The following is a 23,997-nucleotide window of genomic DNA, read 5'->3' as shown; positions in this document are numbered from 1 at the left end:
TTTCAGTAGGTTCAATTAGGTTCACTAGACTATATGCGTCATTTAAAAATTTTTCAATGAACATTCGAACAGTCCGGCCCTCGGCTTGTAGCTAAATTTTTTATTTGGCCCTCCGTCCATTTGACTTTGACACCCCTGTTCTAAAGCCATGAGATCATTTTCTGGAATTTCCCAAGCTGTCAAAGGCACAGTCAACTTAGTGTATTTTAACTTCTGACCCACTGGAATTGTGATACAGTGAATTATAAGATAAATCTGTCTGTAAACAATGGTTGGAAAAATTACTTGTGTCGTGCACGAAGTAGATGTCTTAACCGACTTGCCAAAACTATAGTTTGTTAACAAAAATGTGTGGAGTGGTTGAAAAACAAGTCGGTTAACCTAAGTGTATGTAAAGTTCTGACTTCAACTTTATGTCCCTCTCAGAATGTTTGACGTTGATGGATTATATCCCTGTGCTGATTCGCTTCATATAGAACATTTTACCAGCATGTGGTGGTGGGTTGATATGTGTATCAGTGACAGTCAGTGTGGTCTTTACAGATTATCTGTTCATGTGATGTGGAGCGTTGCTTTTATCAGCTAAATATTCTAGCAGTAAAGATTAGCACAGGCTGAAGGGTTGTTTTGAAGGCCTTTTTATAGTTGTTTGTGATCCAGTAACTGCTGTGTTCCACTTGCGCCGACCAGAGCCCAGGTGAATTAAAAAGCGAGAGCAGGAGACGAGAGATTTTAAGCAGCTATTGTGGGCTATAGTGTGTCTAATAATAAATAATACACTGCATATTTGTAACCTTTTAGTTCTACAGGTGGCAGGATGTTGTTTTTTGAGTTGGAGGTGATCAGTCATTCTTCAGCAGTGGAGCCAACTTGCCATTGGGTGAGAACGTGTTAATGGAGCTGCTTGTGGCTCAGTTCACCTCCCTGGCTGCACTTCTCCTCTGCAGGTGACTGGCAAGCCTCAAATCATGTCTGCCTTGCACAAGCCTTCCTAATGAACCCCTCAATACCTTGATTTTATAACTAGTAAAGGTGCTTTTTGTAATTTGAGATATGAATCTCAATGCACATGGAGAATATACATTTTCTCCATAAAATTATTGATCAGTACAGGTGGGAAGGGTTTCAATAAACTGTTTGTTGTGGTGGTTGAGTTACAGACCTGCTGATGTCTAGCAGCTATCCTCTCACCTTGTGTTACCTTTTACGTGTCATATAGGGTCATGTTCTAACATCTAGCTAGCTTTAGCTCTGGCCCTTAATTTCCTGAAGAACAAACGTGGGAGCTCTTACTGGAGTGACCTAGAGGTTGACCGATTAATCAGAATGGCCGATTTAATTAGGGCCGATTTTCATGTTTTCATAACAATCGGAAATCGGTATTTTTGGACACCCAATTTGGCCGATAAGAAAAAAAAGTAAAATATATATATATATACACCTTTTTATTTAATCTTTATTTAATTAGGCAAGTCAGTTAACCTCTAGCGACGAGCAATCCCGTATCCGGGAGCGTAATCATAGCCTCAAGCGCATTACCATAACGCAACGTTTCCTATTCATGAAAATGGCAAATTAAATAAATATATTCAAACACAAGCTTAGCCTTTTGTTAACAACACTGGCATCTCAGATTTTCAAAATATGCGTTACAGCCAACGCTAGACAAGCATTTGTGTAAATTTAGCGTGGCATAATGCTATGCTAGGCTGTGCTGGCAGCAGGCAACATTTTCACAAAAATAAGACAAGCAACTAAATTAAATAATTTACCTTTGAAGAACTTAAGATGCTTTCACTCAGGAGACGCCCAGTTAGATAGCAAATGTTCCTTTTTTCCAAAAATAATATTTTTGTAGGCGAAAAAACGTCACGTTTGTTCATCCTGCTTGGCTGAGAAATCGACCAAAAATACTTAAACTATAACGCCAAACTTTTTTCAAAATTTGCTCCATAATATCGACAGAAACACGGCAAACGTTGTTTAGGATCCATGTTTTTAACATATGTATTCGATAATATATCCGTGGAGGCAGTTGGTTTCTCATAAGAAACGATTGGAAAAATGGCTACCTCAGTATTTTACGCAAGGTTTTCTCCGGGAGACACCATGCGTCCACTCGCCCTATATGGTCTCTTACAGCCATTCTCCAATGGAAATGCCTAAAAAGACGTCACAATGCTGCAGACACCTTGGGGAAAACATGGAAAATGTAAGCTGACTCCGAGCTCCTTCACAGCCATATAAGCAGTCATTGACATGAGGCGGTTTCAAAAAATGCGGCACTTCCTGATTGGATTTTATCTGGGTTTCGCCTGTAACATCAGTTCTGTGGCACTCTCAGACAATATCTTTGCAGTTTTGGAAACGTCCGTGTTTTCTTTCCAAAGCTGTCAATTATATGCATAGTCGAGCATCTTTTCGTGACAAAATATCTTGTTTAAAACGGGAATGTTTTTTATCCAAAAATTTAAATAACGCCCCCTATATCCAAGAAGTTAAGGACGCATTCTTATTATCAATGACGGCCTAAGAACGAACGGTGGGTTAACTGCCTTGTTCAGGGGCAGAATGACAGATTTTTACCTTGTCCGCTCGGGGATTAAATCTTGCAACCTTACAGTTAACTAGTCCAATGCTCTAACCACCTGCCTCTCATTGCACTCCACGAGGAGCCTGCCTGTTACGCGAATGCAGTAAGAAGCCAAGGTAAGTTGCTAGCTAGCATTAAACTTATCTTATAAAAAACAATCAATCAATCATAATCACTAGTTAACTACACATGGTTGATGATATTACTAGTTTATCTAGCATGTCCTGCGTTGCATATAATCGATGCGGTGCGCATTCGCGAAAAGGGACTGTCGGTGCTCCAACTTGTACCTAACCATAAACATCAATGCCTTTCTTAAAATCAATACACAAGTATATATTTTTTAACCTGCATATTTAGTTAATATTGCCTGCTAACATGAATTTATTTTAACTAGGTAAATTGTGAAACTTCTCTTGCAACAGAGTCAGGGTATATGCAACAGCTTGGGCCGCATGGCTCGTTACGAACTGTGTGAAGACTATTTCTTCCTAACAAAGACTGCCAACTTCGCCAAACGGGGGATGATTTAACAAAAGCGCATTTGCGAAAAAAGCACAATCGTTGCACAACTGTACCTAACCATAAACACCAATGCCTTTATTAAAATCAATACACAAAGTATATATTTTTAAACATGCATATTTAGCTATTAGAAATCAAGGTTAGCGGGCAATATTAACCAGGTGAAATTGTCACTTCTCTTGCGCTCATTGCACGCAGAGTCGGGGTATTTGCAACAGTTTGGGCTGCCTGGCTCGTTGAGAACTAATTTGCCAGAATTTTATTATAATGACTTAATATTGAATGTTGTACAATGTAAAAGCAATATTTAGAATTGAGGATGCCACCCGTTAGATAAATGACCAAAGGCTCGTATTTCTGTGTGTTATGTTATAATTAAGTCTATGATTTGATAGAGCAGTCTGACTGAGCAATGGTAGGCACGAGCAGGCTCGTAAGCATTCCTTCAAACAGCACTTTCGTGCGTTTTGCCTGCAGCTCTTTGCTGTGCTTCAAGCGTTGCTGTTTATGACTTCAAGCCCATCAACTTACGAGATTAGGCTGGTGTAACCGATGTGAAAGGGCTAGCTAGTTAGCGGGGTGCGCGCTAATAGCGTTTCAAACGTCACTCGCTCTGAGACTTGGAGTAGTTGTTCCCCTTGCTCTGCAAGAGCCGCGGCTTTTGTGTAGCGATGGGTAACAATGCTTCGATGGTGGCTGTTGTCGACGTGTTCCTGGTTCGAGCCCAGGTAGGGGCGAGGAGAGGGATGGAAGCTATACTGTTACACTGGCAGTGCCTATAAGAACATCCAATAGTCAAAGGTTAATGAAATACAAATGGTATAGAGAGAAATAGTTCTATAAATACTATTAACTAAAACCTAGTCTCATGTTAAAAGGAACCACCAGCTTTCATGTGTTCTGAGCAAGGAACTTAAACGTTGGCTTTCTTACATGGCACATATTGCACTTTTACTTTTTTCTCCAACACTTTGTTTTTGCATTATTTAAAACAAATTGAACATGTTTCATTATTTACTTGAGGCTAAATGGATTTTTATTGATCTATTATTTTAAGTTAAAATAAGTGTTCATTCAGTATAGTTGTAATTGTCATTATTACAAATACATTTTTTAAATCTTTTATATCGTCCGATTTAATCAGTATCGGCTTTTTTTGGCCCTCCAATCTGTATCGGTATCGGCGTTGAAAAATCATAATCGATCGACCTCTAGAGTGAACTCTCAATAACTTAACAAATCTGCAAATGCTTTTTCCACTTGCAGGCTTTTGTTACCGAGCCGTCTGGGACAAAGTGCCGCCAACCACCCAATGCAATGGCGTTAACAGACTGTTTCTATGCCAAGGTGCACTGAGATTGTGAATAATTCCACAATACTGAGGTATAACACACATCTAATATAGGCTAGGCTACACGCTCCTCCATTGATGGATTTCCATGTTTTTTTTTTAAATATTCATGGGCTACTTAGCTAGATGTTTTTTTTAAAGTTGTGTGCAATTTCCATGAGATTAGGGACGTTAAACGTTCAGCCTGCTGCACAGACCCTATGAACACTAGTCTATAGCTCCTGGTTAAATTGTGCTTAGGAGGGGAGGAGGGGGGCTGTATGTTCTCCTAATCTAAATGGTTAAACTTGTGATAAATATGTGGTTATTTAAAAAATCTGAGTTTGCTTAATTTACTTTACTCATTATTTTTTGCCATATCTAATGAATGAATGCGCTCGGAAAGTATTCAGACCCCTTGACTTTTCCCACATTTAGTTACATTACAGCATTCTGAAATTGCTTAAACGTTTTTTCCCTCATCAATCTACACACAATACACCATCATGACAAAGCAAAAAGTTCTAGAATTTTTTTGAAAGTATATTACAAAAAAAACGTAAATATCACATTTACATAAGTATTCAGACCCTTTACTCAGTACTTTGCTGAAGCACGTTTGGCAGCAATTACACCTAGAGTATTCTTGGGTATGACGATACGAGCTTGGCACAGCTATATTTGGTTAGTTTCTTCCATTCTTCTCGGCAGATCCTCTCATGCTCTGTCAGGTTGGAAAGGAGCGTCGCTGCATAGCTATTGTCAGGTTTCTCCAGAGATGTTCGATCAAGTTCAAGTCAGGGCTCAATCTGGGCTGCTCAAGGACATTTGGAGACTTGTCCAGAAGCCACTCCTGCGTTGTCTTGGCTGTGTGCTTAGGGTCGCTGAAAATCATCCCCACGTCAGGATGCAGCCAGCAACGTACTTCACCGTAGGGATGGTGCCAGTTTTCCTCCAGATGTGACGCTTGGTAGGCCAAAGAGTTCAATCTTGGTTTCATCAGACCAGAGAATCTTGTTTCTCATGGTCTGAGTCCTTTTATGTGCCTTTTGGGCAAACTCCAAGCAGGTTGTTGTGCCTTAAACTGACTGGCTTCTGTCTAGCCACTACTATAAAGGCCTGATTGGTGGAGTGCTGCAGAGATTGGAGAACCTTCAAAAAGGACTACCATATCCACAGAGGACCTCTGGAGCACCATCAGAGGTCGATCGATTTATGATTTTTCAACGCCGATATCGAGTATTAGAGGACCAAAAAAAGCCGGTACCGATTTAAACAGCCAATTTAAAAAATAAAAATAGTTATTTTCATTTGTAATAATGACAATTACAACAATACTGAATGAACAATGAACCCTTTCATTTTAACTTAATATAATACACAAATAAAATCTTTTTAGTCTCAAGTAAATAATGAAACATGTTCAATTTGGTTTAAATAATGCAAAAACAGTTTTGGAGGAGAAAGTAAAAGTGCAATATGTGCCATGTAAAAGAGCTAACGTTTAAGTTCCTTGCTCAGAACATATGAAAGCTGGTGTTTCAATATTCCCAGTAAAGAAATATTAGGTTGCTGATATTTTATAGGAATTATGACACGTAGACTTTCTCGCTCTCTACCATTTTGTATTTCATATACCTTTGACTATTGGATGTTCTAATAGGCACTTTAGTATTGCCAGCCTAATCTCAGGAGTTGATTGGCTTGAAGTCATAAACAGCACTGTGAATCAAGCATTGCTAAGAGCTGCTGGCAAACACAGTAAAGTTTGAATTAAGGCTTACGAGCCTGCTGCTGCCTACCACTGCTCAGTTAGACTGCTCTATCAAATGTCAAATCATAGATTTAATTATAATAAACACAGAAATACGAGCCTTTGGTCATTAATATGGTAAAATCGAAAACAAAACTTTTATTCCTTTAGTGAAATACGGAACCATTCCATATTTTGTCGAACGGGTGGGAACCCTAAGTCTAAATATGCCTGTTACATTGCACAACCTTCAATGTTATGTCATAATTATGTAAAATTCTGGCAAATTAATTCCGGTCTTTGTTAGGAAGAAACACAGTTCGCAACGAGCCAGGCGGCCCAAACGGTTGCAAATAGCCTGACTCTGCTTGCACCAAACGCAAGAGACGTGACACAATTTCTCTTGCCTGTTAAATGCATGTTTAACTAAATATCAGGTTTAAAAATATATATATACTTGTGTATTGATTTTAAGAGAGGCATTGATGTTTATGGTTAGGTACATTTGTGCAACGAATGTGCTTTTTTCGCAAATGCGCTTTTGTTAAATCATCACGTTTGGCAAAGTTGAAGTTAGCTGTGATTCGATGATAAATGAACAGGCACCGCATTGATTATATGCAACGCAGGACAAGCTAGTTAACCTATTAATATCATCAACCATGTGTAGTTAACTAGTGATTATGTGAAGATTGAGTTTTATAAGATAAGTTTAATGCTAGCTTGCAACTTACCGTGGCTCATTTCAGCCACAAGGTCCTTTTGACGCTGCACGTGCGTAACAGGTGGTCAGCCTGCCGTAACAGGTGGTCAGCCTGCCACGCCGTTTCCTCGTGGAGTAACAGGTGGTCAGCTTGCCACGCCGTTTCCTCGTGGAGTAACAGGTGGTCAGCATGCCACGCCGTTTCCTCGTGGATTGCAATGTAATGGCCATAATCGGCGTCCAAAAAGGCCGATTACCGATTCTTATGAAAACGGCCCTAATTAATCGGCCATGACGATTAATCGGTCGACCTCTATTGTCAGTATGACCATCAGGTTCTTGATCACCTCCCTGACCAAGGCCCTTCTCCCGCAATTGCCCAGTTTGCCCGGGCGGCCAGCTCTAGGAAGAGTCTTGGTGGTTCCCAGCTTTCATTTAAAATGGAGGCCGCTGTGTTCTTGGGGACCTTCAATGCTCCAGAAATGTTTCCTGGCTCAGCTCTCTACGGGCAATTCCTTCTACCTCATGTTTTGGTTTTTGCTCTGACATGCACTGTAGGACCTTATATAGACCAGTGTGTGCCTTCCCTAATCCTGTCCAATCAGTTGCATTCACCACAGGTGGACTCCAATCAATTGTAGAAACGTCTCAAGGATGATCAATGGAAACGTCTCAAGGATGATCAATGGAAACAGCATGCACCCGAGCTCAATTTCGAGTCTCATAGCAAAGGGTCTGAATGCTAATGTAAATAAGTTGTTTTTTTATTTGTAATAAAAAAATATTTGCAAACATTTCTCAACCTGCTGTCACATGTCATTATAGGGTATTGTGTGTCGATTGAGGACCATTTTTTATTTCACCACTTCAGAACAAGGCTGTAACGTAACAAAATGTGTAAAGGGGGAATGGGTCTGAATACTTTCTGAATGCACTGTATATTACTACTTTCCATGATGTGGACAGTATGTGTTACTACATTACACAAACTGACGGTTTGACCACATCGAATTGGGGGGAATTTACAATCCTTTTTACCGCAGATTGGTAATTTTAGTATAAAGGTTTATAGTCAACACAATGATGCGATCAATTGCTTAAAACCAATCAATATCTTTGGTTTTGTACTGTTCCTTTCTGTTTTGAAAAACCCTGTTATCAAAATACACCATTCCAAAATGTAGCTGACTGTTTTGCAGGTTGTCCTCTGACCAGTGATTTAAAAATATCTCCAGTTCACGTGGTTTTTTAGTTGTGGTAATTTCAATAGCACATATGTGTGGTCAGTGTTACAGGCTGTCACTTCCATTCTATGCATTGGAAAGCGGCTAGACACCTTTTCTGTTCCATGGGCAAAACAGTGTTTCAAGTTGTGCTAGACCACATCCGCCCCGCCATTATGTGGTTGGTAGCTTAGCGCCGTCTGTTATTTTCGTGGTACATTACAACAGCTTGTAATTTCACATAAGCTACAACAAACTTTTTTTTATAGGTTAATCATCGCAAATTGTCCCCGTCCTGTTGCAAATGGCTTTCGTCAGTAGAGTGGGATGCGCTATATCTAATGATATCATTCAGGAAAACTGACTGTAGGGTGTAACCTTTCCCCACCTCTCTCACTGTCTCTAGACTCTGGTGGAGTATGCTGGTCGATGGAGGATGGAGGAGGACCCACTGCCCTTGGTGGAGGTGTACACAGTGGCTCTGCTGAGCTATGCCCAGGCTTCCCCCTGCCTCTCCTCCCAATGTGAAAACGTTCCCCTCGTACTTGAAAGGCTCTCACTGTAAGTACACCCGTCTTATTGGAGGGGTTCAATGTGCTTGTTGTTCTCTGTGTGCTTGCGAGATTATTACCCATGTCATTTGTTTAGACGAACCTCATTATCCACCCTACATGTAGAATAAAAACATTGGTTAAAGTAGCTAATACCCCCTCCCAGTTGTTATTTTGATGTGCTTTTTTACTATTCTTGATTATTACAAGTCAGACCTGGCTTTATTCTTCAGATGATCATGTTTAAATCACTGCTCAAGATTTCAAAGGGTTTAGTCATCATGAATTTAGCTGTTTGGGTTGCCTCATTTAGTTTCCTATTGATTGTACAGGAGCTGTGTGGAGCTGCTGCTCTCCCTGCCAGAACACTTCCCAGGTGCCTTGTGGGAAGAGTTCCAATCATCTGTTCAGGTAAAGTGCAAAATTGTCATACAGAGGGTGAAATGTTTCAGTAAGATAAGATATCTTGTCAGCTACCCTTGTTTTACTGTAGAATTACTGTATTTCTGAATTAGTTACTGAATTAGTTACTGTTCAGGACGTCATTATAATTTTGTCTAAGAGATCTACTCCATAATATATTATGTGTGTTGCTTGGCTGCACCATTTTTAAATGCATAATTGCTTCTAAAAGTACTTACTGTGATGAGAAAAGTGTCAGAGTGTGTCCTGTGTTGCAGTCAGCCCAATCCCAGCTGCAGGAGAATGGCATCACACAGCTGTCCCTCCTGTCTACCGTGGCCCAGGAGACTGGTGTGTGGACCAACGCTACCCTGCATAGTCTTCTCTCTAACGAGTCGCCACAAACAGAGAAAGGTGAGCGTTCTTTTAATATACTGCATCTAAAATCGCACCCTTTTCCCTATATACTTCTCGGAACTATGTAGAAAGTAGTATGCCGTTTGGGACGCCCCCTGCATTGTTATTCAAGTCTTGAACCAGTATTTTATAAAACAATGATATTTGTGTTATTTTTTTTTTACCTGAATATCCCCATCATTCCCTCTAGTTCATAAGTTCCTTGAACTGGAGGGACCCATTCTGTTGGAGCTAAGAGTAAAGCACCTTATCAAGGAGAACTACATGGAGAGGGCTGTACTGCTGGCAAAGGCATGTGCAGAGTATCCTGAGTTTGAAGGAAAAGGGCACTTTAAGCAGATGTACCTGGTCTGCTTGTGTGCCGTCTCAGCACAGGAACCACTAATGGAGGAGGTAGGTGACTTGGGGCAGTCTGTGAAAAAAACACAATGTTTTTCAGTGTTTAATTGTCAGGCCCGTGGTTTCATTGCATCATTCAGAATTGCTCGGTCTTCTCTTGATTTAAATTGGACAAAATTGAGGTTATCATCCACAAGAGGGCATGGAAATATTGAAATATTCATGGCAGCTTAAAGCTGGAATCCGTAGCGGTGAAACTGCCATGTCTGTTTGCCATATTACAAGAGCTAAGCTATTTTATTGTTCTCGGACTTCATTACACACACGATACAGCTAGAGTATGTACCATTACACACACGATACAGCTAGAGTATGTACTGTTACACACACGATACAGCTAGAGTATGTACTATTACACACACGATACAGCTAGAGTATGTACCATTACACACATGATACAGCTAGAGTATGTACTGTTACACACACGATACAGCTAGAGTATGTACCGTTACACACACACACGATACAGCTAGAGTATGTACCGTTACACACACGATACAGCTAGAGTATGTACCGTTACACACACACGATACAGCTAGAGTATGTACTGTTACACACACACACACACACACACGATATAGCTAGAGTATGTACCATTACACACACACACGATACAGCTAGAGTATGTACTGTTACACACACACACGATATAGCTAGAGTATGTACCATTACACACACACACGATACAGCTAGAGTATGTACTGTTACACACACACACGATATAGCTAGAGTATGTACTGTTAAAAAAAAAAATTTTTAAATAATAATTACAAATGTGCCTGCCGCTGTTTTACCTTATGCGGAGCTTAGCTTTAAGAAAGCGATTAAATACCACAGACATCAAGTGGACAGCGAAATATGTTTTGAATGCAATTACTCTTGCTTAAAAAAAATATTTTTTTTTTTACACAGCTCTCCAACGTAGATTGCCGCGATGCACTAGAAATGATCTGTAACCTGGAGTCAGAAGGGGATGAGAGGGGAGCCTTCAGCCTATGCTCGGCCTTTCTGACACGACAGCTTCTCCAAGGAGACACTTACTGTGCCTGGTAACACTGCAACATTTCATACATCAAAGCCCGCCTTATCTCTGTTTGACATATGCAATGTATGAATATTGTGTTATTAATCCTTCCCTCTTAACTTAAAATTGCTTTTTTCTTTTTCTTTTTTAAACCATTGTCTGTACTTTACTGTAATCTAATCTTCAGATAAATCGGGGATTATAGAGTTATATCATGATTATTATTTATTTCCTTTCAAGGGAGCTGACACTGTTTTGGAGCAAACTGCTGAAGCGGTTAGAGTCGTCTGAAGAGACTTTCCTGGACAGATGTCGTCAGATGTCTTTGCTGTCCAAAACAGTCTTCCACATCCTCTTCCTCATCAAAGTCATTCAATCAGAAGTAAGCTTCATTCCAGATACATCAATGGTTTTGTTCAGTGTTGTGCATGCAGATACAAAAAAACATGAACATTGTATACTCAGCACCTTCTTGCTATGTACTCTTTTGTTGAATTCCAGTGAGACTCAAAGAATATCCCTTTTTGTTTATTTTACAGGTGGACAAGGTTGGACTGCCAGTGTGTGTTGACATGTGCATACGGGCTCTACAGTTGGAATCAAGTGACGTAAACACCAAGGCTACCATTTGCAAAACCATCTCCTGTTTGCTGCCCACTGATCTGGAGGTAAAGCGGGCCTGCCAGCTGACAGAGTTCCTCCTGGAACCCACAGTGGACTCCTACTACGCCGTGGAGACTCTCTACAACGAACCAGACCAGAAGCTGGAGGAGGAGAATCTTCCTGTGTCTAACTCGCTCCGCTGTGAGCTCCTGCTGGTGTTCAAGACCCAGTGGCCCTTTGACCCTGAGTTCTGGGACTGGAAGACACTGAAGAGTCACTGCCTGACCCTTATGGGTGAGGAGGCCTCCATTGTGTCCTCCATTGACCTGTTGAATGACAATGAGAGCCCAGAGGCCACCGAGGAGGAGGAGGACACAGCTCAGGGTGAGGAAGGATTCAGAGACGTCACAGACTGCTTTATTGACACCACACATGAACTGAATGAAATAGCCGATAAAAGACAGAAAAACCGGGAGACAAAGAAACTGAGAGAGAAAGGGTTCATCTCGGCCAGGTTTAGAAACTGGCAGGCATATATGCAGTACTGTGTTCTGTGTGACAAGGAGTTTCTGGGGCACAGGATTGTACGTCATGCTCAGACTCACTACAAAGATGGACTTTATAGCTGCCCGATATGCGCTGAGACCTTCACCTCAAAAGACACTTTGGAACCACACGTGGCATCACACGTAAAGCTATCATGCAAGGAAAGACTAGCTGCAATTAAAACAAATAAAACCTTGGCGAATCCCAAAACGGCTGCTCCTGTTATAGCGGCTCTGAAAGCGAAGACTGAAAATCAACTTTGGACAAAAGATGCAAATGGCGAATCTCAAGAACAAAATGGGCAGTCGCTTCAGACAGAAATGGTTCAGACCAAAGTCTCTGGACTTAAGACCGAAAGCAGCACTGAGGAAAACACATGCCCTATTGCAAACTGCAAAAAGGGATTCAAGTATTTCCGAAATCTTCTTGTCCATGTGAAAGCACATGGAGAAAACGTTGAAGCCAAGCGCTTCCTTGAAATGCAGAGCAAAAAGGTGATTTGTCAATATTGTCGTCGCCAGTTTGTTAATGTCACCCACCTTAACGATCATTTGCAAGTGCACTGTGGCGTCAGACCTTACATTTGCATACAGTTGAACTGCAAGGCCTGCTTCCTATCCAACACAGAGCTGCTTGTACACAGGGAAGAACATGTCGTATTTAAAGCCAGATGCATGTTTCCTAGATGTGGGAAGATTTTCAATGAAGCCTATAAGCTTTATGACCATGAGTCACAGCATTACAAAACGTTCACCTGCAAAGTCCCTAACTGTGGGAAAGTGCTCCATTCTCAGTCACAGTTGGATCTTCACCAGGAGGAACATGTCACAAAAGAGGAGGAGGACCCAGCTACAGACTCCGACCTTTCTCATTCTCTGGACCAGAGGATGCTTTCTGATCAGGCTTCCTTCTCAGAGGATGTTGATGAGGCTTCTCATCCACCAGCATCTGTCGCGGTGAAGCACTCTATTGACCACCTGCTGAACGCTTCTCAAGGTCCTGTTCAGAATGATCGACGATACGTGAATAATAGTGAGCCACAAGAAAAAGAACTTTACCCATGTTCAGAAAGCTCTGTGATTCGGTCGACCAGAAATGCACAAATGCACGACCCAAATCAACTGCAACGTAGACCCCAAGACCCCTCAGTGACTGCTGCATATGACTATATGAGACCCAAATCACAGCCACACAATCCATTAGCTTCATACCAAGATAATGGGGATTTGCACCATGCCTTACAGCCAAATGTGTTACAAGGTCAGGACCAGGGTTTGCTGAAAGGGAGAAGTTATGGATCCAGGAACTACAATTCGGACTACAGAGTACCAGTGCAAGTACAACAACAGCATCCACACATGTCTGTTACCATGTCAGCAGCAAGCCAGACCCCCAATTACCTGTCAACTCCAATGCCTCAAACTCTCCCATATGCATCTCATACACTTCTTCCACTAGTCACTCATTTGCCAGCCACTGGTTGCAGAACAGAGAATTCAATAACACAGTGCCCGTTACCAAGCACTCCTGCCCTACAGCAGAACCCATTACCAAGCACTCCTGCCCCACAGCAACACCCATTACCAACGGCTCTTGCCCCACCCCAAGGACAGAAAGAAAGACACCACTGTGCTTTGGATACATGCGATCGCAACTACAGCTCCTACAAAAGTGTTACCAAGCACATGAAAGCAGTTCACCCAGAGTTTTATACTGAATGGAAACTTGCTAAAAAAAAAATCAGGGAACAAGAAAAAGTTGAAAAGGCCAGGAAAGCTATCCCATCGAGTGTGCCTCTGATTGGGAGCCATAACTATGTTGCTCCACTACAACATCAACAGGCTAATGTTGTCCCAGTTCATAGGCAGAATGTCATTCAGCCACCCCAGTACCCAAACTCACACCACTCCTATGCTTCCCATTCAGCTGCTGTCCAAAGCCAGGCTTTTCCCAATCAAATGGACAACATCTTAGATCCAATTGTACTCTCCCAGCTAGGAAACAACCCCAATCAATATGCACCACCTAGTATGCCATGGCTACCAACACCAGGAAACAACCAAATCCAGAATTGTTATGCCTCCCAAGTATACCCTTCAAACATTCAAGGGATGCCACAAATGGATGCTGTCGGTGGAGGAATGGATGTTTATGTTATTCCGTCCCGTCATATGATGGGATCTAATATGGAAAGACCAGCAGAGTCACTCCAACCATCACCTATGGATAATGGTCTCCAGCCTGTTTTCCCCTCTTACATGGACATTCTGAAAGACTCAAGTCTTTCAAATCAACTGGAAAATGCTGCACCTTCCTACAAAACACCCTCTCAAAATAATCCAGGTTCTAAAAGTAGAGGATTGCAGAAGACCAACATGGAATCCCACTTTGCCCCTGCAGGAAGCTTGCTAGCAAAAAGCAACAGTGCATCTCAAGATGGCACGATAAACTCTGGAGATGCAAAGAATCAGATGGGCAAAAAAGTCAAGCGTAACAAAAGAACAAAGTGGCCTGCCATTATTAAAGATGGAAAATTCATTTGCTCTCGGTGTGGTAGAGGATTTACAAATCCCAAATCACTTGGAGGCCATTTATCCAAACGTTTACACTGCAAAGCTTTTGATGAGACTGAACTTCTGACAGCAGACTTGCCTTCGTCATTTCTTGATCTTCTGAATTCAGAGCAACTTCTCAATACTCAGCCCCCGCCATCTTCACTGTATAACCCTACTGCACCATTTGCAAATGATGGCGAACAACCTGATGACATTCTTAAACAAATTATGGATACTCCAAATATTTCCAATGTGTTCGAGCCCTTAGCAATTCCCCAGCCAACATTCCAAAATGCATGCGGCCCCTACGGACCTGTCGGGCGCTTGCCAGAAAGTACAGTTATACAGCACACAGGAAATATCCAAGTGAAGAATGAAAATGAGTCTTATAGAGATGGTTATCTTCCACAGTCATGTGACCCTGGGTTTGGAAGCAGTGCATTCTCTGATCCACTTCTCTTTCAGATGCTTGCAGAAAACAACCCTACGGTTTCACTTCACAGACTTCCCACTGACCATATTGATCATTTACTCAGATCAGAAACACTAACGAAGATGAAAGAAGTAAAGGGAACTTCTGATTCTGTCTCCAGTTCAGGAGGGCTGTCTAATGATGGACTTCTGGCTGCAATGGCCAGTTTGGCACAAAATCTTATGACAAACCCTATGTTGCAGATCACTTCACCAGACCCTCCACCTCAACAAAGTCCAGCAGCAACAAGTAGTGAACTGGCAGAGAGACAGAGGAAGAGTACAGAACAGAATGTCAAGAAAAGATTGCGTGAACAGATTTTAGCTGGAGACTTCCAAAGAAGAAGCAGTTTATCTCAAGCAAGCAGCACTGACACAAATGCCAGTTTGAGTCCGGTGTCATCCAATCCAGCAACCAATGTTGTACCACATTTTGGAGCTCATCAAAGTCCTCAGCCTTCCACGACGATTGATCACGGAATCCCCTCTGTGTCCTCTGACCAAATGAACGGAGCCGCATCCATGCAGAGTTTCACTAATTTCAGAGAGGCTTCCACTCAACACCATGAGGCTACTGCACCTACCAGTATTGTTGCAAATGATGTTGATCTTGGTCCCAATCTAACACCTGTAAACCAACAGCACTGGATGGTGGACATTCAGACTGCATTAGAGAGGCTAGACTTAGACAAACAGGTCTGTGATATTGCTCCAACGTATTCCTCCATAAAAGCTAACGGCAATGATACTGAGTCATTCAGGCCTAATGTCTTAATAGAGAAGGACATACAGATTCCTGACGGCTGTATGAAGCCGTTTGCCTGTGAGAGTGACAACTGCACTTACAGGACCATGACAAAATGTGCCATGTTAAAACACCTCACCAAGACTCACAATTACACCAATGAGATGATCAATTCGATTAAGAAAGACCATGGGAAATTTGCTCCATTCTCTTGTCAAATGTGTGATAAGACTTTTACCCGAAATTCAAACCTTAGGGCACACTGTCTGACAGCTCACAGATTAACACAGCAGGAGATTGCTCAACTAAAAATGAAGTGCCAGTCAAGCAACACGGTTGGATTTGTTAATAAAGACGATAAACCAAGTGTGCATTCAGAGCCTCCTTTGTCTGGTCAGATGGTCACAGCTCCCCACTCAATAACAGAGAATATTACACGTCAATATTCACTCCCGGATGTTAACCAAAATCAAGATGTGACTGGAAACAACTTGTTTGCTTCAGGAGAAAGGACAAAGCAAGAATACCACTCACAGCCTTTAGAACAGCGGACTTCTCAAGGCATGGCTAACTCGAGATTTAATGATAACAGTCTCTCCATGGGAATGCAGCCAATGCAAAGGATACCCATGCATGATCAGACAGTGACTCCATTGATGCCAACGTCTGAATATCAAATGAATGCACACTGCTCAACAATAGCGCAAGTCCCCTTAATGACTGCTCCTGATACAGATCAATGGTCAAACGGACAAAACATACCAGTTCCTTCTATGCCTAGTCATTACAGTCACCAGTCTGGAGGCTATCTGACAGACAGAGCTGCTTCGATGACACCGGCTTCGTCAGATCCCCTTCAGGTTTGTGGTCCCTCGCTAGAAACGTCACCCAAAGTCAAGCAGCAGAGAGGACCAAAGCCTAAAGTGGAAATTCCCAAGAAGACAAAAGAGAAGAAGTCTGAGGCAAATAATGCTTTCAGTCCATACAGGCCATATCGCTGTGTTCATCAAGGATGTGCAGCAGCCTTCACCATTCAGCATCATTTAATCCTCCATTACAGGGCTGTCCATCAGTCTGCTCTGTCCACATGTGAAATGAAAAATGATCAAAATGATGAAGCGGCTGAGAAAAAAGACACCAGGCAGGAGAGAGTTATGGATGAGGAACCAGAGGGGGAAGTCACCCAGGTAACGGAATTCCCATGTCAAGTGAGCGACTGCTCGAGAGTATTCCAAGATGTCCCCAACCTGTTACAGCATTACCTCCAGCTTCACAAGTTCAGCCTGGATAAAGCAGGATCTCTAATGTCCAACATCAACCTAGGCAGATTCAGTTGTGATCAGCAAGGGTGCACAATGTCCTTCACTGCTTTCTGGAAGTATATAGGACATATTGAAAAAGAACACGACAAGGCAAAACTATCCAAAATGGAATCTGTGGATGGGATGTTCCAGTGTGATGTTGATGGCTGTGCCCACGCTTATGCTACAAAGTCAAACCTTCTGAGGCACACCATGAAAAAGCATCATGACCTTTACAAACTCCAACTGATGAACCAACGGAAAAGTGAAGATCTTGGGAAACCCAGCTCCAAGAATTCCCATTACCAACTGACTAAATCAAGTGATGGGAAAGAAAACATAGAGAGCAACAAAAAGATTACAGAGAAGGGAGTGGACAAAAAGAAAATTGACAAGACGGAAAAAAATCATTGGACGAAATATGGAAAACCTTCCTTGAAAACTAAGGATGAAGCATCTGCGATGTGCATTAAGAAGTCCACCTTGCAATACCCTTGCATGATAAAGGGCTGTGATTCAGTGATGAAGTCTGAACGGAGCATCATGAAGCACTACATGGGGCACGGACTGTCCGAGCGATACTTAGAAGAGCAGAGAAGCCACTTCATATTCTGCAAGAAATACCCCCGACGTAGGAACCCTCGGTCTGGCAGGAGCGATGACTCCAAGTCCGAGACGACATCCGAGATATCCGACAGTGAGGACACAGCAGACACGGGCCAAGAAGGAAGTGAGTATGATGAGTATTCAAAACCCGCCTTACGGAGAAGGGGGCAGGGCGGACTGTCTGACACCAAACCCTCATATGATGAAACTTCAGAAACCGTATCTGATAGCTCTGTGGTGGTGAAACGCAAGAGAGGGCGACCACGGAAAATTAATTTAGAAAAAATTGTCAAACGCAAGAGAGTGTCCAGACTGACAAGGAGTAATGCAGTTTGCTGTGGAGAAAATGGATCTGACTACGACTCCTCGAGCACTGTCCTTACCCAGGATGAAATGAACGATCAAAGTGAAACATTGACCTCCTTTAAGCCCATGGGGTTCGAGATGTCTTTCTTAAAGTTCTTAGAGCAGTCAAACCCACCTAAAAATTCTGTAAAGAAGAGGATTCAACTAGGAAACGCTACAGTGTTGTGCAAAAGGTCAGATGCATATTTGCATTACCCGAAAGGCTTTGATACCCTTGAGTTCAGGAACCCTCAGAAGCTGACATCTCTTAACAATGTGAAAATTGTAGTAGACAAAGCCTTTTCAGACGTTTCTGATAATCTGCTAAAGCAGCTCCAGGAAATGCGACCCACAGTGATATTAGAAAAATAGATTTTGCTTGTCGAAACACGGTAACTCAGGATTAGAACGGTTTTCAACCTGCAGCTGAATGGTGCCCAAAAACAATAAGACTTTGAATTTTAATTTTTCACTGCAAAATATAAATCCATTTTTTAGTGGACTATGTGAAAGTTGTTTTAAAAATATACAATAATACAAGTTATTTACTGTAACCTTTGAGTCTGTAAAAATCCTTCTCTTATACAGTGTATATTGAGCTCATTTTATATGATGTTATGGGTAGGATAAATTAAGCATGCTTGTATTTATGAAGCTTCCCGGCACATTATATGGCCTTTGCAAACAACATTTTAAATGGAGGGGAAATAAAGGATGTTAAGTATCCCCATGGGACATTTAATGAAAGGGTCTTTAAAAAAATGGAATGTGATTTTGTGTATAGTTTGTGAATGTTGTTTCAACCTGCCTTGTATATTTTTATTTGTATGTAGACAATGTTTTGTGTACATATTGTTTTTTTGAATCAATTACTGCCACCAGCAGTCTAACTTAATTGAGATAAACGTTTTATTATAGCTTGGATTTCTCACTGGTGTTTATTTTTATCAAGTGGTCATATGTCATTTTGTTTTAATTATAGGGGATTAGAAAACATATTCCCCCACAGGAAAAATAGCTTTCAGGGAAATTGGTAGAATGATCTATTAAAAAATAACTTTTATTATAGTTATACTATATATTATACTATATTATGGCCCAGACACACGTAAAACCACACAAGTACAAGAGATGCATTGCCCAAGGAAGAATGCTGGAGCTCCTATAATCAACAAAGAGTCAGTAAAAAGTGCTTGGTGTAAAAGAGGAATGTAATTTAACAATAGACTTGTTATATCACACACTAAAACAGCATACCATTTATTATGGAAGTTGTATGGGGGTCTATTCATCATGAAAGATCAGAGTACTGCATTACCTAAAATTCAATAATATTGATATTTCTACCAATCAGTTGTTTATCATAAAAGCAAGCACATGCACTATATCCCATGAAAGATGAAAGCAATGGATGGAATCTACCAATTTATGGATTAGAATTACACTGACGGTCATATTTATGTAAATGGCCTCTACTGGAGACATGACATGAACACAAAATGAATGCTGGAATGTCAGTAAGGAAAAAGGCATGGTCGATGTATGAATGGAGTCCATCAGCACTGAAAGTGGAAGCATAAAAGTTTAATTTTAGATTTCAGCATAAACATGATACCGAAGGTGATTAGCAAATAAATTATACTAGTTCCATGTATCACACAAAGTTGAGACATTAATGCCTTCAATACAACCCTAATACTATAAGTAACCGTATATGTTAAAGGTGAATAACTTCAGTTTCTGAAATCATTAAAGTTCAATGAATTCCTGATCACACTTAATAAATTAGAATGTAATTTAAAAAGCTGCAGTATGTAACTTCTAAATGTCAAGTGCTATTTCTATGATATTTTACTTTTGGTTTTGTGCACCAGCTGAAAATACAATATCTTTGGTTATGTAAAAGATAGTGGTTTAGATGGTACAGTGATTCTCTACACTATACTTGCTTGTTTTGTCACAAACTGAAATTAGGCAAACTATTAAGAGTTTTAGCAACCAGGAAATGGAGTTGCAATTTCTGCTTAGTGGGTCTTTCAAGAGGGGATGGGTTTGGTTGTCCTTTGTTGCTGGATCTTGTGAGCCTATCATATCTTTTAAGTGTGGGCTGAGGTACTGTTGCTGATGGCGACAATGCCGACGAGCCCTTTCTTCAATAGGGATGTAGTGCTTGCTGAAATACTTCCAGCACTGTTTTGATGGAATGTACACATCTCTGAGACATTCAGCACAATGCACAATATGGATGTTCATGATGTAAAGGAAGACCTCAGTGGCTTTGGCGGTGTAGCAGTCGACGGTGTTTGGGCAAGAGTCCAGGCTGCAGCGAAGCAGTCTGGGAGCGTCAAAGCCACTGTAGAGGAAGTAGAAGGCCAGGAGGGAGCCCACCTCGAAGGTAGTCTTGAAGACGAGGCTGATGATATAGGTTTAGAGCAGGCCTCGGTTTAGTCCTGCCTTTGACCTCATAGAGCTTCTTCCCATGCCTCCTCCCTCTCCCTGTTCTCACGGTAGGCCACATGTAGAGCCACCAACAGGGAGCGAGTGGACACCATGATGAGCTGGAGGGCCCACATGCTGAGATGGGGAAGAAATGGTCGAAGCACACGTTCTCACTGCCAGGCTGCTGGATTTTGCGTACAAAGTCCTTGTTCTCGTCCTTCCAGACATGCTCAGCAGCCGCCACGTACACAAGGATGCGGAAGATGAAGACGATGGAGAGCCAGATGCACCCGATGACTGTGGAGTATTTGTTCACCCCACTCAGGATGTTTTCCAGAAACCCCCAGTTTGACATTCTCTAATTACGCGAGCCTTTGGAGGATCGCGAAACTGTAGAAAGCAGTTTACATCCCAAATGGAACCACATTCCCTACATAGTGCACTACTTTTGACCAGGCTGTTCAAAGGTAGTGCACTATGTACTCGGGAATAAGCTGCCATTTGGGACAAAACCCTGTAGATACAAGGCCAATACTAAATTCTGCCTGTTATGAAGTCATCATCTAACAATAGAAATCGATTATAATCATACATAGGACATAGTTCTACTGTAGTTTTTTTGTTGCTCTGTGGCTACATTTCTAAATTCACCATTCTCTCCACTGTAAATAGAAACAAGTATTATATATACTTGTTAACACTAGGCTACTTGCACATTACAGTGTAATAATGACAATGTTATGTAAAGTGTAACCCAAAAAAAATTATGGAAAGGGCAAATATCAAGTTGATAATATCTGTGTAGGAAGAAATATGTTCCTCTTTAATAGGCGTGTTGCACTTTTTTACAATGAGAACTTCTACTGGCTCTGTATTTCCTGAGTTAACGTACAGTAGCATCATGTATAAATTAGTTACCCTTTTACAAAAACCGAAAGCTTATATTTTCTATTACTCTCCAGTGAAAAAAATGCCATTGATTTATTTCAAGCACTCAACTTGATCTGTGATAGTGTGCATTTTCCAGTAGCATAGATTAGATAGGTTTAGCCATTTTAGGATCACTATTATGTTCAGACAAATACAATATTGAAAGAAAATAAAACAATGAACTCACAGATTAGAAACCGGCTATTGCAGTTTTTTTCTGTTTGTTTCAGGCGCCAATTTTCTGACGCTTGCTACTGCAGTCGATTTCCACGTTAAACACACCTGTCAAAGAGGCCGCACCTATTTGGTACGCAGAGGGCTTGTTATTTGGATATTCTATTGCGGAAGAGCGGCACTATAAAAATCCTTAGCATAGTTAATTAAATGTGCATTTTTCTATTAGCGTATATGGCCTATCATTATCTTTATTAGATTGTAGGTTTAACATTAAAGACTGTTGCTGAAGGTATGTTGAGCAATGTGACAAAGGTAAACAAAAAAATAATCCAAAATTGAACACGGTCTATTTTCAATATGCCGTTAGATTTATAGCCTGTAGCTACCATTCATGAGTCAACCCATTCATCTGCATTCATCTGTCGTCAACCCAACAGTTTGTTTTGGGACAGAGAGTATAACCATGGTCACATTAAACACACATGGACTGAACATCAGTGGTAGGAAATATCAGTCAATGAGTTCAAATTGTGTTGCTGAAAGAATAAAAAAGTCCTACAGAATTGTATCCAAGTTAAATTGTTATTTGAATGTCCCTTTCAAGTGCTGACTTCTGTGTGGCCACTGGTCATTATTTTTTTTTATTGTCATTCCAGGTGTCCTATGACTTGACTGTTAATAATGGGTCTTCACGTTTCTCCACGTGTAAGGCTAAATAGCTATTACACTTTTTTCTGAATACAGGGAAATAAAGTACAATTGTTTATGCTTTGGTATAGGCCACTGTAACGCTAAATGCCGAACCAAAGGCTGTTCCATACTGTCGAAACCAGCCTGTGCCGTAGCAGTGTACTCCATCCACGCGGTGGCGCTGTATAATTGTATCATACAGACATTTCTTGTTGCATTCGTTGACTGTTGTGACTTTCAAAACAAATGGACGTTTTGTGCATGCGCTTTTGATTGCTCGGGAATGTTTTCCATCATCAATAACGTTTCCTCAAACGCTTTGCACTCTTTCATACAATAGGGTTGCATAAGTAAAGACTCAACATACTTTTGCAATGGCATCTGGAAACGATAAGGATGCCCCGAAAGAAGGGAATTTCAGGATTCCTGGCCTGAGGGGAGCGAAGACCACCACACTTTTCCGAGCTGTTAACCCCGAGCTCTTCATTAGACCAGTAAGGCCTACTGACGAACTCCTCGGCTAAAATTTGATTAGGTACATAGGAGTTTGTTATCAGTGTCGTCTGTTGTTCACATGTCATTACATTTGTGGTTTATTTATTTTACAGAACAAGCCTGTGATGGCCTTTGGACTTGTAACTATCAGCTTGTGTGTGGGCTACCTGGGCTACCTTCACGCCACCAAAGATAACGACCAGCAGCTGTATGAAGCTATTGACAGTGATGGGGAGAAGAACATGAGGAGGAAAACCTCGAAATGGGACTGATCCCATCAGATATGCAATATATCCTGAACATTATTGTAGGGAAATGGCATGGGCAGAAAGCACTGGATCTGTGTATAAAATTATTATGGTTATTAAATATTGTTAAAATGAGGCAATAGCTGTTGGATTCAGTTATTCAACTATTGAAACAACAATTTACTTTCGAGAATAAATACAATAAGGTAAGCCCATAAAAAGCCTATAGATGATTCCACATCAAGAAAGAGGACACAATAGGATGCATCACAATGAGTTTTTCCTTTTTCAGATACATACATTTGAAGTCACACATTCTTATAAAATAAAATCTTCTACAAAGCAGCATTTTAAGTACTTTAAACAGTAGCTAGTTTTAAATAGAGCAAGATATCCCACCCTATGGGTTGGGAGATAATACTTCAATAATTATGTACTTTGTGAGGTGAGGTCCAGTGTACAAGCTCAAATGGTACAGAGTCAAAGAGCAAGGGAAATTCCCAACGTGGGAATAGAAGCTTCACAGAATCCTTCCTGTGTCTAGAGGTGAAAGACGAACTGCAAGAGAGCGAGAGCCCACAAGCCGTACTCACAACTTTGTTTGGCAACACTGATAAAGCTGAAGCAGTTGAGTACTCACTCAAACCTCATTGGTATGTCCAAACTTTATTAGATTCATTCCAATGATACTACTTCTCAATGATAGCAGTCTGTAACAGATGTTTAAGTGACTATCACATTGAATTGTATATAAAAGAGAAAACATACACCAGTATTACATGACCGAGTTTCAAAATGAGAAGGAGAAGTGTATTAAAGCTGCTACCGAAGAGGCGTGGTGTAAGGTAAAAACTACGGTTTGCAACTGCACATGGGGATAAAGATCGTACTTTTTGGAGAAATGTCTGATGAAACACAAAATAGAA

The 23,997-nt window shown here is 41.1% G+C and overlaps 2 protein-coding genes and 1 pseudogene across 2 annotated transcripts in view; 2 read left to right on the top strand and 1 right to left on the bottom strand.

Annotated features, from left to right (window-relative positions):
- Positions 1–19,009, top strand: part of znf292b (zinc finger protein 292b) — a 30,063-nt gene extending 11,054 nt beyond the window's left edge. The window contains exons 2-8 of the mRNA XM_064990637.1: positions 8,534–8,688; positions 9,011–9,089; positions 9,359–9,494; positions 9,688–9,890; positions 10,809–10,945; positions 11,161–11,302; positions 11,460–19,009. Coding sequence (XP_064846709.1) covers positions 8,534–8,688; positions 9,011–9,089; positions 9,359–9,494; positions 9,688–9,890; positions 10,809–10,945; positions 11,161–11,302; positions 11,460–18,464 — 7,857 coding nt within the window. The 3' untranslated portion in view covers positions 18,465–19,009. The remainder of the gene's footprint in view (positions 1–8,533; positions 8,689–9,010; positions 9,090–9,358; positions 9,495–9,687; positions 9,891–10,808; positions 10,946–11,160; positions 11,303–11,459) is intronic.
- Positions 19,010–19,648: 639 nt separating this feature from the next.
- On the bottom strand, positions 19,649–20,886 carry LOC135557332 (gap junction beta-7 protein-like; annotated as a pseudogene).
- Positions 20,887–22,554: 1,668 nt separating this feature from the next.
- On the top strand, positions 22,555–23,211 carry smim8 (small integral membrane protein 8). Its single transcript, XM_064990636.1, has 2 exons — positions 22,555–22,822; positions 22,937–23,211. Exons 1-2 carry the CDS (start codon positions 22,703–22,705, stop codon positions 23,093–23,095), a joined length of 279 nt encoding a protein of 92 aa, XP_064846708.1. The 5' UTR covers positions 22,555–22,702; the 3' UTR covers positions 23,096–23,211.
- Positions 23,212–23,997: the final 786 nt, after the last annotated feature.

This window comes from Oncorhynchus masou, chromosome 16, assembly GCF_036934945.1.
Source record: "Oncorhynchus masou masou isolate Uvic2021 chromosome 16, UVic_Omas_1.1, whole genome shotgun sequence".
Classification (NCBI taxonomy): Eukaryota; Metazoa; Chordata; class Actinopteri; order Salmoniformes; family Salmonidae; genus Oncorhynchus; species Oncorhynchus masou.
Note: the sequence above shows the minus strand (reverse complement) of the source record. Positions and strands in the feature narration are given on the sequence as shown.